General features: G+C 39.2%; 1 protein-coding gene across 1 annotated transcript in view; it reads left to right on the top strand.

The window, feature by feature from the left end:
• antxr1c (ANTXR cell adhesion molecule 1c) overlaps nucleotides 1-14406 on the top strand; it is a 43399-nt gene that overhangs the window by 17222 nt on the left and 11771 nt on the right. Inside the window, exons 10-16 of the mRNA XM_033984187.2 lie at nucleotides 930-1028; nucleotides 1855-1924; nucleotides 8132-8210; nucleotides 10766-10861; nucleotides 13534-13572; nucleotides 13731-13832; nucleotides 14143-14310. Coding sequence (XP_033840078.1) covers nucleotides 930-1028; nucleotides 1855-1924; nucleotides 8132-8210; nucleotides 10766-10861; nucleotides 13534-13572; nucleotides 13731-13832; nucleotides 14143-14310 — 653 coding nt within the window. The remainder of the gene's footprint in view (nucleotides 1-929; nucleotides 1029-1854; nucleotides 1925-8131; nucleotides 8211-10765; nucleotides 10862-13533; nucleotides 13573-13730; nucleotides 13833-14142; nucleotides 14311-14406) is intronic.

Genomic DNA, 14406 nt, shown 5'->3' with positions numbered 1-14406 from the left:
TTATGAAAATTTGACAGGCTATAAAAGAGCCACATGCAAACACAATACACCAGCAGTCTTTGGGCAAGTTGGTTTTGCATTTTTTAAATTTTGTTGTAGACTTTTTTTTCCCCTTTATCTCTGGACGTGCTTCAGAAAGTATTATCTTTGGTTTGTTCATATATTGTATAATATTGTACTAATCACACAGTATCATGAACATCTACCATAATCTGTGTTCCTAATGTATATTTTTGCCTGGCAAATCCAGAATGGTGTTTTTAGTGTTGGTCACCCATCATTTAGAACCAAATGACATTTCTCTCAGCTCAGATTAACAGAGTTTAGTGCTCATTGATTCTACAGAAATCTCCAATCTCTTTCAGTCCCCTGTGATTTTTTTCCTTTCTTTTTCCCTCATGAGCAGCCTTATTTGATTGATACGAGCAGACCACACGTGTCCCTGATTGGCTAATCCAAAGGTCAGTCATGCCCATTTGAACGTGTGGAGATTTACTGGTGGCCAGACTCACATCTTTGTAAAGTACTGAAGAAGTGTGTATTCTGGATCCCAGCCAATGCATAATTGACCTACACCAAAGAATTAGATTATAATGATTAATGAGTTTCAAGTTGTTTATTGACAATATTTTGAGGAAATTTCACAATTCAAAATATATATATATATATATTTTTTGTAATTGTTAACTGTGAAGGCAACTATACTTTTTTTTTGTCTCTCTGAAATACATGGATATGAAAAGGATAAGGTTAGTGTGTTCAGAAGAACTTTGCAAAAACAACAAGAACAGGAATTCACCTCTTAATTATTTTCTTTTTTTTCTCTTCTTCTTTTCTATATTTGCAAAATTTTCATCCAACCACAAAATGTTTCCAAATGCTATGGTTAATATAAATTCATCTCTGTGTGTACCCTGTTTTGTGTTTAGAGTCCTTTCAAGTGGTGGTGAGGGGGAATGGCTTTCTCCACGCCAGGAACATCGACCAGGTGCTGTGCAGCTTCAAAGTCAACGACACAGTTACAATCAGTGAGTACTCTTAGACATCCAGAACTCTCTTATGTAAAATATTATATATGGTTACACATCAGTTAGGTGAATTGTTATTATGTGTGGTGCCTGTTTATGGATGATAAACATGCAAATAGCAACAAAATAGAAGAGGTATGTCATCACAGCACTTCAGTTACATGATTTGATGATTGTGTCACATGGCTGGGGTTTTTCTGTGAGGAGGTTGCATGTTCTCCCTGTGTCTGGGTCAATGGGTTGCTGTTAGAATTTTCCTATGGGGATAATAAATTCTACAAATACAAAATACAAACCAATAGAGATTTAAAAATGGAAACTATTGAAGTTCACCTTCCTTCATTTTCTCTCACTCTTTAAGTACTTGAGCCATGCTTCTTTTTTGTTAATTTCTGTTCAAATACAAAAGAGTTTCAGATCAGGAGCGGGACAAGTAACCATCCTCACTTGGGATGCTCCAATCTAATCTCACATATTTGTTTTGACACAAATGGACCATGTGTTTCTTTGATTGGTTAATGCAGCTGTCAGTGCCCATCAGAAATATGAGACACAAATACGGTTCCAGACACATGTTTCTTTTTAAAGTATGATTCTATGTGGTTTTGACTGGACAGGCAATAATGTTAATCCTATGGTTTGATTACAACAAAGATTCATTGACAGATTTTGCCACTTTGATTTATGATATTTGAGTCCAAGTTTAAAGAGCTTACAGAGCAGCAGTTAGGAAAGCAAGATTTAACATTGTTTTTGGTAGAGTGACAGCACTAGTCATGCACAGTGTTACTTAGAACTGAGCTTTTCTTCAATATTTGCTCTCTAGATGAGAAACCAGCCAGCGTAGAGGACACCTTCTTACTGTGCCCGGCTCCTGTCATCGACGAAGTTGGAAAGTAAGTAGACTATTTTTCCCACTTTTTTCCCCTCTTGTTGATCCTCTTTCCACTCAGAAAAACGCTTATAATTCAGCGTTAGTCTCCACATGTATTCTTACTCACGTTTTTGCCCATAGAAGCACATGTACTGTTAGCTCACGTGTGGTTGAGCCCTTTTAAGAAGCCTGCCATACATTAGCAGCTTTTATGATCCCTATCGGAGGCCACATTCCTATGGTCTTTATTCCACCGAAGCTTAGCAGAATATAGCGGGTTGTGTAGCAGTGCCAATATACACGCAACATAAGGATTTACATGTTAAATTATGCATTGTTTTTGCCTGAGTAACAATGACTGAATACAGGCCCTGTACCAGATTTTTCTTCAAGTATTTTGCTATGATATAAATACTGATGTATGTGGTAAAAAAATAAATAAATAAATGTGCATGAGAACCCTATGAAAGCCTGTGACATAAGTGGAGATAGTTCCTCACTCATGGATCAAAGTTTGTTACAGGGACTATGATGTGCAGACACAAGTGAGGTTTTTCAGAATATGGAAGATACATTTCAGTACATATCAGTTTTAGTTGACAAACAATTGTAATATTTTTCTGTTCAACATTCAACATTTGCCTTAATTTCTTAGATTTTTCTAGTATGTAACTTTCTAGAGGAGGCACATCACCTGCATGATTCTAAGAAAATAGAAAGCTAAAGCCATACTCCGAAACATTATCCATGGAGATAGATACCCCCCTTCCCCTCCCCAGGCCCAATAAGAGTCAGTTTTGTGGAGATACAGGTATGTTTTGAGTAAGGATACATGTTTTTCAAAGTTTTTCAGTGCAATAAAAATGACCAAAATGAACAAACATGCTTTATTTGAGTGTTTTTGGCTAAAATTTACATACTGGGGCTTTAACTATTGTATTAATAAGTAAAATAAAATAAAAAATAAAAACATTCACATTAATGCTTTCTCTGTCAGTAGATAATAAAATCAAAATGGACCAAAACTAGAATTCACATTTGTCTGTGAGTGGAATCAGTCTTAAATAAACACCATCTGTAATGTAGTAACAACAGAAGGTAAGATTACATTACATTACATTAAATCAGGATTTGTATACTTGTGCTAGATGATATAACCTTGACCTTAGAAAACCAAATAACCTATAACAGAAGATCAGATTTTGTGAGATAAGAAGGAAAAATAAGTTAGGATGAATCCCTGTCTATAAAATGACCTGACAGCACACATTTTTCATCTTTAAAGCTGTTTGTTTTGGTGATAGTGTCCATGATCAAAATTCCTTCAGTTAAATCAGCCATTAAACCTATAAACCCACAAGATATTTTCTCTGGCTGTCATCTCCATTCCATCTTTCATAGGGAATATTTTCTACTCAGGCTAATGATTCAAACTGTAAATTTTGATTACCTGAGAGATTGGTCATCAAATTCAGAGTACATTTTGTCCTGTTATTTAAACTCATTACTCTATATCTTACTACTACTACTGCAATTACTATATCACAAGGGCAACTGTTGAGGTGCGAAATATTGCTCACAATAAACAATATTGAAACTAATAATTCAATAAATTAACCATAAAAAAAATGAACAAAAAGTACAAACATTTGATTTTTACTGTCTTAAAAGTTCATTTTTAATAGTTATTCGTCACTTCCTAACACATTTGGAGTATTCTTATCATTCACCACAATGAGTTCATGAGCACTTTTCACAACAGAGACCAGAGCGGAGTTTTGCCGTCATGGTAATGCCAACAACAACTAGCCTGCTAACAGTGTACCAGCATTACAAACGCCTTATAAGCAGCTTCAGGCAGCTTTAACTATAAAGAATTACGGTAAACAAATTTTTCTTGTGTAATGGCTGCATCTAATTATAAAGTGTTTCATTGTTGGATAATCTATAAGAGTAAGTGATGAATACATTGGTCCCCTGCAAACCGTTTAAAATAAAGTAGTTCTGCTTTTAATGTAGTACAAATAAATAATAATTATTTCTAAACCACTGCAAAGAAAAAGGTCTTCACATCTATCATTTATTAAACATAAGTTGATATAGTTGCCTAATTATCTTGAGCTATGTATTACAACTACTTTTCCACCATTTTTGCATCAGATATTTAAGTCTTTCTTATCTTATCATCCCCCATCTTTGCCCTATCTATGGTGCCACGGTGGCTCTGTTGCACCTCTGCTTGTTTTCCAGACCCCCAGCCCCTCTCCCCACCTCTTTCCTGGTCTGTTTTGCCTTTTATTTGCCTGTGTGGCGCACTCGCCCACTCTCCCTCCCCGCTGTCAGTGTTAGGCTCTGGGCTTGTCCACTCTGAATGATCAAAGACTTGTAGCAGTAAGTCTGTGCTTTCAACTGTGCAGCCAGCCACATGTGCTCCACGGGGTTGAAAAAAAAATGTGAAAAGTTAGCTTCTTATTTAAAGGAAGGCTTATATAGACACAGTGTAACTCACTAATGGATGTTGAATAAAGTTTAGTAATGTTTGGTTTATGTTTAGTTTGTCTACAAAGGAAGGACAGGGCTATGACTGTGCTGTAGGGCTGCAAGATTAATCAAAAGCAAGTTGCAATGGCTGTGATTTTTTTAAGTACCATCATTTCCTCCACAAGCAGTAAAATATCCTGTCTTATTCTACATAAAAACTGTTAACCCTGTAGATTAGATCTGTACAAACAGATGCTGTATAATACATGTAATTCTTGTTTTAGTTTTTCAGTTCATGGGCCTATTTCAGTATTTTTTCCTATTCTCCTTACACTTGACTTGACTAACTATTTACCACAGGACCAGGACTATTTACCACAAGTACTATCCCAAACCAAGTAATTATTACAAAATGAAAATCTGTCATATGCACTTTAAGGGTAACCTGGCTCACACCAGATTGATGTGTATCATCGGAATTGAGTTCTACACAAAATCAATCTGGAACTGCTCCCGCGGAATGTCATGACGTTTATTTGAGTGTCACAAAAATCTAACTTTTGTTACATCCAGCTCAGAGAAAGGCTGTCCACAAATGTATACAGCATTTACCTTCTGCATATTTTTCACAAACAAAATAGTCTGCAGTAACGCTACAACAGGCTGAAGTATGTCTGTTGGCTTTGCCGTCTTTTGGTTTGTTTTGGTTTCCTTTAGCTTCCGCACAAACCTCAATGCTGCTCTGTGACTGGTCGGCCCACCCAATTATCCTTACCCGCTGTAAGGATAATTGGGTGTATTATTATTGGGTGTCAAGATGGATTCTCGTGACTTTTGTGCACTCTAAGCCATGTTATAATGTCGTTACTTCATTAAAAATCATACTTAGAATTTTGTTTGAGGAATCTTTTATTATTAATACATGGCTACATCTCCAAGGCTCAAAATGCACTGCTCCACCTTGTGAGGTCATGTAGTGGTAGTTTTCATGTTAATGGTTACCTTTTATCTTGTCTTCAGTAAGGACGGGCAATTCCAGGGCTGAAATCATGGAAATGATTCTAGTGACGGTGTATGGATTTTTAAAAACACTTGCTGTATTACCACGTGACATCACAAGGTGGAACAGAGTGTTTTCAGTTTGAGAGAAGAACTCTGAAGGGATTTATTTGTTAATCATGTGTGAATGAAATAAAACACAACTCAGTGTTTTCAGTGAGGAAACAACATTATAACATAGATCAGAAAATAGCATAATATACGCCCTTTAAGCATTCATTCGTGTCATATTATCAATCTATTTAACTCTATTTTTAACTCCTCCATTTGGCCCTCGACCTCTAGCTGTTTGTTTTCAGTCTTAAACTTCACCCACTAACCCAACTTTGTTCCTCTTCCTCCTCTCTTGTCCTGTCAGTCAGAGCAGGCACATCAGCTGGACATCTGTTTTCCATCTGTCTGTGCACTCACACTCACCTGGACTTTTACCCAATAAGTCCTGCTTTACCCCAAATACTTTTAAACTGGTCTTAGAAGGTCAAACGGATTCTTTACATTTCTGAACCAATGTTTTTCAAGAACATACAGATACAGATATAGATGTTCTGCATGTTTAATCTCTTAAGCAGAAGAATGTATTTTTATGTCTGATATTTAAAAAAACACCAAAGGGCAGAAGACATGCCAAAATTTGTCAAAATTAAATTTATAAATGGACATCACCTCAAATTCACTTCAGATGTATTTTAGCTCATTTTAGTTTTATCTTGAAGAATGGATGGTTGAGCCTTCAGCCTCTAATCAGATAGTTGCTGGTTCAAATTTCACCCAAGACCATATTGTCTGGTCGCAATACGGTGGAAGGGCATCTGGCTGATTCACTTTGGCAACCACAACTAAAACTATTGGCAGACACAACTTTTGTCCAGCCAGTTACAACAGCCATTATTTTTTCTAGCATTTATTATAAAGTTAATGATGCACTATGTCCACCTATGTCCACTATCCACCTACTTGCCTGTCTCCTGGGAGATGTTAATGCTGTGCCTGGAATACTCCACAATATAGCATTAAAGTATCTCTATTTGTGGACATGACCAGATTATGTCACCAGGCCAAAATTCTGGTCAGATCTGTGGTGACCCTTTTCACAGCAAGAATGCAAGTTTTTCAAAGGGTGTTTTTAGCTATAAAAACATTGCATCAAGATAGTTAAGTTGAATGCCATATTGTGGAACATTCCTGGAAAATAATAACTCCTTGAAAAGTTACACAGTGCACCTGTAATGAAAACAACAGTTCTTAGTTTGTTTGGGTTTTTTTCTGATTCGTGAAGTTTATTATTTATTATTTATTGGATTTATTTGTCTTTATTTATACAATGAGGGCTCTCAAGATTTCGGATACAAGCAGTCGAAATGAGTTTCCTCTGCAGGGTGGTTGGGCGCTCCCTTAGAGATAGGGCCTGAAACTGCTGCCTCCGCGACCCGGAACCAGATAAAGTGGAAGAAAATACCTGGATGGGTGTATGTATGAAAGCTTGTTGCTAGATTATTAAATTGCAACTGTGTCATCAACGTGTTCAGTTTTACTTTTCTTGGAGTGTATTCCATTTTTATGAAGTAAAATAGGTAAAAGCCCTCTTTCCCATCTCAGTTGTGGAGTGGCTAGTCCTTATCCTCATGTGATCTAGTATTAAATGTTTCGGTTGCAATGACTATCAAGCAGATGATGTATTTTGGCAGTTTTTGAAGTAGTTTCTTATAGATACATTTCATACAGTGCTGTTCTCTTCTAGCAGACAGTGATGGACAACCCACTTTTTATAGAGAACACAGTGATGGGTTTCAAATCCATCACCTGTAATGAAACAAAGGGCTGAGTGAAAGAGTGGACCCAACGGTTTCAAAGTAGAGACTGAATTCTGCATGTACCACATCCCCATAATCCAGTACAGAAGTCTGCATGTTCACCGCATCCACATAATCCAGTACAGAAGTGTACACCACATCCACATAATAGAGTACAAAGAGGAAGGTTGGTTGCACTATTCCTTTTTTGTAATATTCTGTAATACAATATTTGTTTCTGTAATAAAATTATGAATTACGTAATTCTAAGATCTATGTTTTAAATGATAAGTTTTCATCAAACCAAAATCCAAGATATTTACTGTTGACTCTTTCAATGGATTTACCATTTAGCGTAAAATGATTTGTAGCTTGCACTTTACTTAAATGATTTTTAGAAAAAATCATATACTTAGTTTTTATTCGCAGTCAAAGACAGTTTTAAGATTCATGAGGGAATTTTGGGCTTCACAATAGCTGAATCTAATAAAATATCGGTTGGTAATGAATGAATACTAAGTTGGGAGGTTGTATTGTTTATTTAGATCCCAGTTAACATCTGCAGCATGCTGCATTAGCCAATCATTCAAATAAAAATGGTTACGTCTTTTACAGTAATAATTAGCAGTTACTTAATTTCTCCTTAACATCCGTGTATCCTCTTACAAGACCAAATCCCTGGTGATCTCTGGTGGTTTCCTGTTGGTTCACATTACATTTCACTGCTAATGAACCAAGTCATGGCTCTCTGGTTCTGCAAAGTTATTTATCCTTCACAATGACTTCATCCAGTTTTACTAAGTGTCTACCGGAAAGTTCTTCAAGCTAATTACCATATAAGACCATGATGTCATTGGATATTGAACAGATGTAAGTTTTGTTTTTTTGTGTTTTCTCAGAGTGATCTATCTGCAGGTGAGCATGAATGATGGCCTGTCCTTCATCAGCAGCAACGTGCACATCAACACAACAGAATGTGTAAGTACTTTTTGGAATACTGGACAAGGTCAAAACATGTATGGAATGAGGCTAACTATTTCACTCTAAATAGATACATAGACAAAGATGTTACGAGCAGGCCAAATAACAGTCAGGTTTCTGGAGATGCAAGCCTGCTCAGAGTAAGAGGGCGTGTTTATTTTTTACTTTTTTCTATGCAATAAAAACAAACAACAAACTAAAAACAAAAACAGTTTTTTTTATTTTAGTCTGTTTCTTGGCTAGAAGTTGCATACTGGGGCGTTAAGCCACTAGAAATGAGGCCCTCTAATGCTAAAAATACATTTTTTGTATTGGAATTACTTGCATGCCTTTCTGGGGGAGTTCTTGAGTTCTTGGATCAAAAAACTGAATAGTGGATCCAGGTGATACATGTTTTAGTTAAATATAAGGTATATTTTTAGCAATAGGTGCTAAGGTTTTTTTCAAAGTCAGTGCTTGCCAAATACTTTTAGATGCAAATACTTGTATTCAGTTACAGTTTTATTCTTCTCAATCCCATTTAATTTTTAGAAGAACTAGACGTAATTTTGCTGTGTGCTTACCACAGCGGTTTTATGCAAGTAGTCCAATCCAAAATGTCCCCCAACCTCTTCACATGAGCAACAGGTTCTTGACCAAGCGTAGGGCAATGAGTTAGCTTTAGCACTAACGTAAAGCTACTATACTATAAATCAGAATGCCAGCCGCAGCATGGGGCCAGACCAAGCTTAGTTCCCTCAAACCAAGATTAAACAGATTGCAATTTAAGAGCATTTAAAATGATTTGGTAAAATAAAGCAGTCATGTTGGAGCATATGGAACAGAGCCATGGCACATTTCCAGTCTCCCCAACAGAAATGACCACTTTGAAGCTGCATTTTCTCAGCCCCAGTGACATCATCGCCATGACAAAACTGTAAATCCAAACAGCTGTGGTGTGGGCTCAAATATAGAGCTCAATTAGATACACTTTTGGCAATTAGCTGCTCCTCGGTTTCTGCTAAGCCATACAGTATGGATACTTATGCATGGACCTACCAGCAGTGTTATAGTCATTTGATAGTGTAAAAGTAGGTAGCTAGAGGGCTTAATTTGAGCCAGAACAAACTGGAACAGGATCTGACAACTGTTGGGGTGTGTTCCGGTAACTGTTTTCTTTGATTTAACTTAACTAGATTTTAGTCATGTGCTTCTCATCTCCTCCAAGTCAATGCTGCGATGATTGTTCAGGCACTGTTCAGATGAACTGCTAGGTTTTTTTCTCTGTTTTCAGAAGTAAACAAGTGCGAGACAGGGAAAATAGAGACAGTGATTGGCTAAAAAAAGACATCAACTGTACGCGTGACCAATCACAAGCAGCTTTAGGCAGGCACAAGACTTCGCTGATATTACATTGGTGTAGCCTGATATGTGCGGTGTCATAATGGCCTACTTGCTGTTTCCAAGAGGAATTAAGCAGGTTCTTGTGGATCTTTAAGGATATATACATCATTATTTTCTGATGATAGTAAAAACTGAAGACAACAGCAGGAGTACCATGTGTTGGGAGTTTTGGACAGTCTGTTGCTGAATGAGACAGTTTGCCCTGCGTTGTTGTGGTTGAATGTACAGTCCACATGTTGATGCTTTTCAGCTTTGTGCAGAAGAAGCCTATTGCTAACGCTTGTCCTGAGGCCACTCTGTGATTTACAGGATAAATAAGGCTGAATAGAGCCCATTTGTAACATGATCAAGGAGTCATTGGGGGTATTTTTGGAGATCATTTCGTAATAGACACATAAATGCTGAAAACTAACTTAACAATCTGAAATATTCTTAAGAACCAAACATTATACTTCCAAAGTAAGAATTACACTGATTAGGTCATTTCTAAAGGAGACATACTATGCAAATTGACTTTAAGAGCTTTAACCATGTTATACTTGTTTCCCCTTCTCATTTACTCAGTCAGCTCCTTGAGCTCCTTGAGTTGTATTTAGTGTTTAGTAATTCAAATATGTTTGAGTAGTAATATTTATTGTCCTGTCCACAGCCACTGCTTTGTATATACATTCTTATTTTTAATTTATTTATTCTTTTTTGTGTTAAGGCAGGATAGGATTCAGCAGCATTGAAAAGCCATTTTTGGGTCAAATGAAAAAGAATCCAGCTTTCCATAGACAGGGCCATCAGCATAGTCCTAAGATAAGCAATTTGTTGTGATGACGTTTGCGGCGATGCACTGTAAAGGGGCAGGTGGAAATCTGAGGCACTGTTTTCAACAGGAAGTCAGCAGCCAAAATATAATGATCCACATGTGTCATAGATTATAATTAGACAAAAGCATATGTCTTGTTTAACACAATCCCCACTTTTGCATTCAAATAGATACGCCACGAGATAGAAAGAAACCACATGTGATCCTCCTCTGCGGTCAGTAATAGGAACCATGTTAGACTTATTGAGATCAAAGATAAGCCAATGTCATCTCGAAAAAACCTATTTGTTAAATCAGTGCAGAATCACATATGTTTTGGTGTCCTCATTCTAACCTGTATACCGTATATGTGTAGTTTGACGGGACCATCCTGCTGATCACTCTCCTGGTGCTGTTCCTGTTACTGGCTCTGCTCTTCATGTGGTGGTTCTGGCCCCTGTGCTGCACTGTGGTAAGGATCTCTTTACAAAGCCATTCATGTTACCATTACTCAACCCACATCCAAGGCCAATAAGAACTTGAGGATGAAAAATGACCAACATGCTTTTGAATATCATGTATTTCCAAAGTGCTGCAAAACTAGTTGAGCTTTATATGCATGCGCAAAGCCAAGTTAGTGGCATTTTATGTTTGTGCAGTGAAGAATTATGATATATCATGCAGCCTATCAGTTTTTAGTTTTTTTGGGGGGGTTAAATTGAAGCTGTATATCTGTAACATTGGGGCTATGCTGTTAGGGACTTCATGCCCTGGTAGGCTCGCTCATGGCCAACAGCTCCTAGGTGATGGATCAGACTAAGAGCGTTTCAAAAGCCATTTATGATGAGCATTACATCAAAGACAGATATGTTGCCTGGATTGGTGTCACTAGGGCCCCACCCAGGGTGGGCTCTTGACGGTTTGCACCTGGTGGCTGGGCCTTCCCCCACTTGGCCTAGCTGGATACAGCCTGAAGGCGCAACGTGGGGCCTTCCTCCCTTGGGCCCAACAAAGGCATGAGCCAGACACAGAAGCTTGCTCTGGGGACATGGAATGCCACCTTTCTGGGGGAGAAGGTGCCTGAGCTTGTGTTACCAACTAGATGTAGTTGGCCTCTCCTCCACACACTGCTTGAGCTCTGGAACCCAACTCCTTGAGAGGGGTTGAACTCTCCAGTTCTCTAGCGTTACCCACGGGGAGAAGCGAGTTGTGGGACTCCTGAGACAGCTGACGAGTACTAGCTGGCCAAGTGTTCCACAGCTCTTTTGCTTGCAGAGGCAAAACTCTGAATTGGGAGGAGTTCGGGGATCATGGAGGAGGACTATCTGTCAGCTTCAATGGAATTCTGGCAAATTCTGTTGCCTCAGGAGAGGAAAATAGTGTTGTTTACAGTATGGGTGGAGAGCTGCTGACCTCAACAGGGGACGCTGTTGAACGGTGGAAGGAATACTTTAAGGATCTCCTCAGTCCCACCGTCACATATTCCGAGGAGGAAATGGAGACTGGGAACTCAGAGGACTTCTCCATCACCCAGGCTGAAGTCACTGTGGTGGTAGGCAAGCTTCTCAGTGGCAAGGCGCCAGGGATGGATGAACTTCGCCCTGAGTATCTTAAGTCTCTGGATGTTGTGGGGCTCTTTGCTGACACACCTTTGCAACATTGTGTGGTGGTCAGGAACAGTACCTCTAGACTGATAGACAGGGGTGGTGGTCCCCCTTGTTTAACAGGGGGGAGTGGAGGGTATGTCCCAATTACAGGAGAATCACACTACTTAGCCTGCCCGGTAAGGCCTATTCCAGGGTACTGGAGAGGAGAATCTGACCAATAGTTTAACCTTGGATTCAGGAGGAGCAGTTTGGTTTTCATCCTGAATGCGGAACACTGGACCAGCTCTGTACCCTCCATCGGGTGCTTGAGTGTTCATGGGAATTGGCCCAACCAGTCCACATGTGCTTGGCAGTTCTGGAAAAAGCATTCAACTGTGTCCCTCTTGATGTTCTTTTGGGGGTACTTCAGGAGTATGGGGTAGGTGCAGTTAAGAGCCAGAGGGGATCAGGTTTGGGGACTACAGGATCTTATTTCTGCTTTTGGGATGAAAATCAGTTTTCATCCCAGGCCATGGCTCTCGAAAAAGTTGACTTACCTCTCCAGGTCAGTGGAGCATCCCTGCCTCAAGTGGAGTTCAAGTATCTCAGGGTCTTGTTCACAAGTGAGGAAAGGGTGGAGTGTCAGATTGACAGGCAATCTGCAGTGATGCAGTCAATGTATCGGACTGTTGTTGAAAAGAAGGAGCTGAGTCAAAAAGCAAACCTCTCAACTGACGTTCTGACTACGTTCCTACCCTCACCTATGGTCATGAACTTTGGGTAGTGACCAAAAGAACAAGACTGGAGATACAAGCAGTCAAAATGACTTTTCTCCGTAGGGTGGCTGAGTGCTTCTTTAGAGATAGGGTGAGGAGCTCTGAGTAGAGACGCTGTTCCTCCACGTTGAGAGGAGCAGCTGAAGTGGCTTGGACATCTGTCCTGGATGCCTCCTGGGCGCCTACCGGAAGGAGACCCTGGGGAAGACCCAGGACACGATGGAGGGACTAAGTCTCGAGACTGGCCTGGGAACATCATGGGGTCCCCCATGAGGACCTGGAGGAAGTGTCAAGGGTGGGGGAAGTTTGGGTGTCCCTGCTTAGGCTGCTGCTCCTGCGACCCAGCCCTTAATAAGCGGGATGGATGGATGAATGAATGAAACTCAAGTTTATGCAAATTACTGATGCAGGACAAACTGAACTTTATTTCATGAAAAATGTCATGTACCGCCCACAAAGAGCCACATTGACCTTTGTTCTGGTGTGGTCCTGGTTTAAATCCTGTTGTGGACTTGGTTTGGTCCTGTTCTAGTCCTGGTTTATTTCCGGGTTGTGAACACACCCTATGTATGACATTAAATTATTCTTTGTATCAAATATAAACATATTAACAAGTGTGAGCAAACTTGTAATACAATATATACAGTTAACTACAATTCATAGTTATAGGAGTATATAGGCATAACTACTCTTGATTGAATATCATTTTGGCGTTAGCTTGAATGCAATGAGTGGTTTGCATGTACCCTAATTGTTGTATTGCCATGTTTTGACTTTTACAGGTGATCAAAGAGCCACCTCTTCCACCCCCTCCTGAGCCTGTAAGTTACTGATTAGCTGCTTTACTTTATAATGGACAATAACTACAAAATATAAGTTACACTGTGTCAACTCTGAATGTACATACAACAAAATATTTCCTAAATATAAGTATAAATTATTAAAGTAGCTTATGTTAATGCATTGTATCCCTTTGCAGGAATCTGATGACGATGACGATGGCCTTCCCAAGAAAAAGTGGCCAACCGTGGATGCCTCATATTACGGCGGCAGAGGCATTGGCGGGATCAAGCGAATGGAGGTGAAGAATAACTTGTCTCTCCATGTAGTATCCATGGACAGTGAGGAGAAGAATACTTTGAAAAACATTTAGTTATAGAATTCTCAATACCCAAATTAAAATATATTTTGTAACATATTCCGTTACATGGGCCAATCAGAGTACTGTATTCTGAATAGTTGGAATACTTTTACACCAAGTTGTATTATATTATGTAATTAGTATGCAGAATATGAATATTTTCAGTACATGAATTCAGTTACTTCCCAACACCGTCCATGGACCATTATCCTACAAGAGGCTATAATCTTGTGGTTTTGGCTGTCTGTAGGTGCGCTGGGGAGGGAAGGGCTCCACAGAGGAAGGGGCCAAGCTGGAGAAACCTAAGAACGCTGTGGTGAAGATGCCCGAGCAGGAGTATGAACCCTATGAGCCCAAACCCAAGAAACCTCACAGCAAGAAGCCACCGCAGAGCCGGAAGTGGTACACGCCTATCCGGGTAAGCACTATGAGCACTATGTATGTGACATGCCACCATTTTGGGTCAAGGGTTTCAGTTAGGATGCATTCAACATGCAACAAATTATAATATTGC

Source organism: Periophthalmus magnuspinnatus, chromosome 19, assembly GCF_009829125.3.
Source record: "Periophthalmus magnuspinnatus isolate fPerMag1 chromosome 19, fPerMag1.2.pri, whole genome shotgun sequence".
NCBI classification, from domain to species: domain Eukaryota; kingdom Metazoa; phylum Chordata; class Actinopteri; order Gobiiformes; family Gobiidae; genus Periophthalmus; species Periophthalmus magnuspinnatus.
The sequence above is the reverse complement of the archived record's forward strand: the minus strand, read 5'-3'. Positions and strand labels throughout refer to the sequence as shown.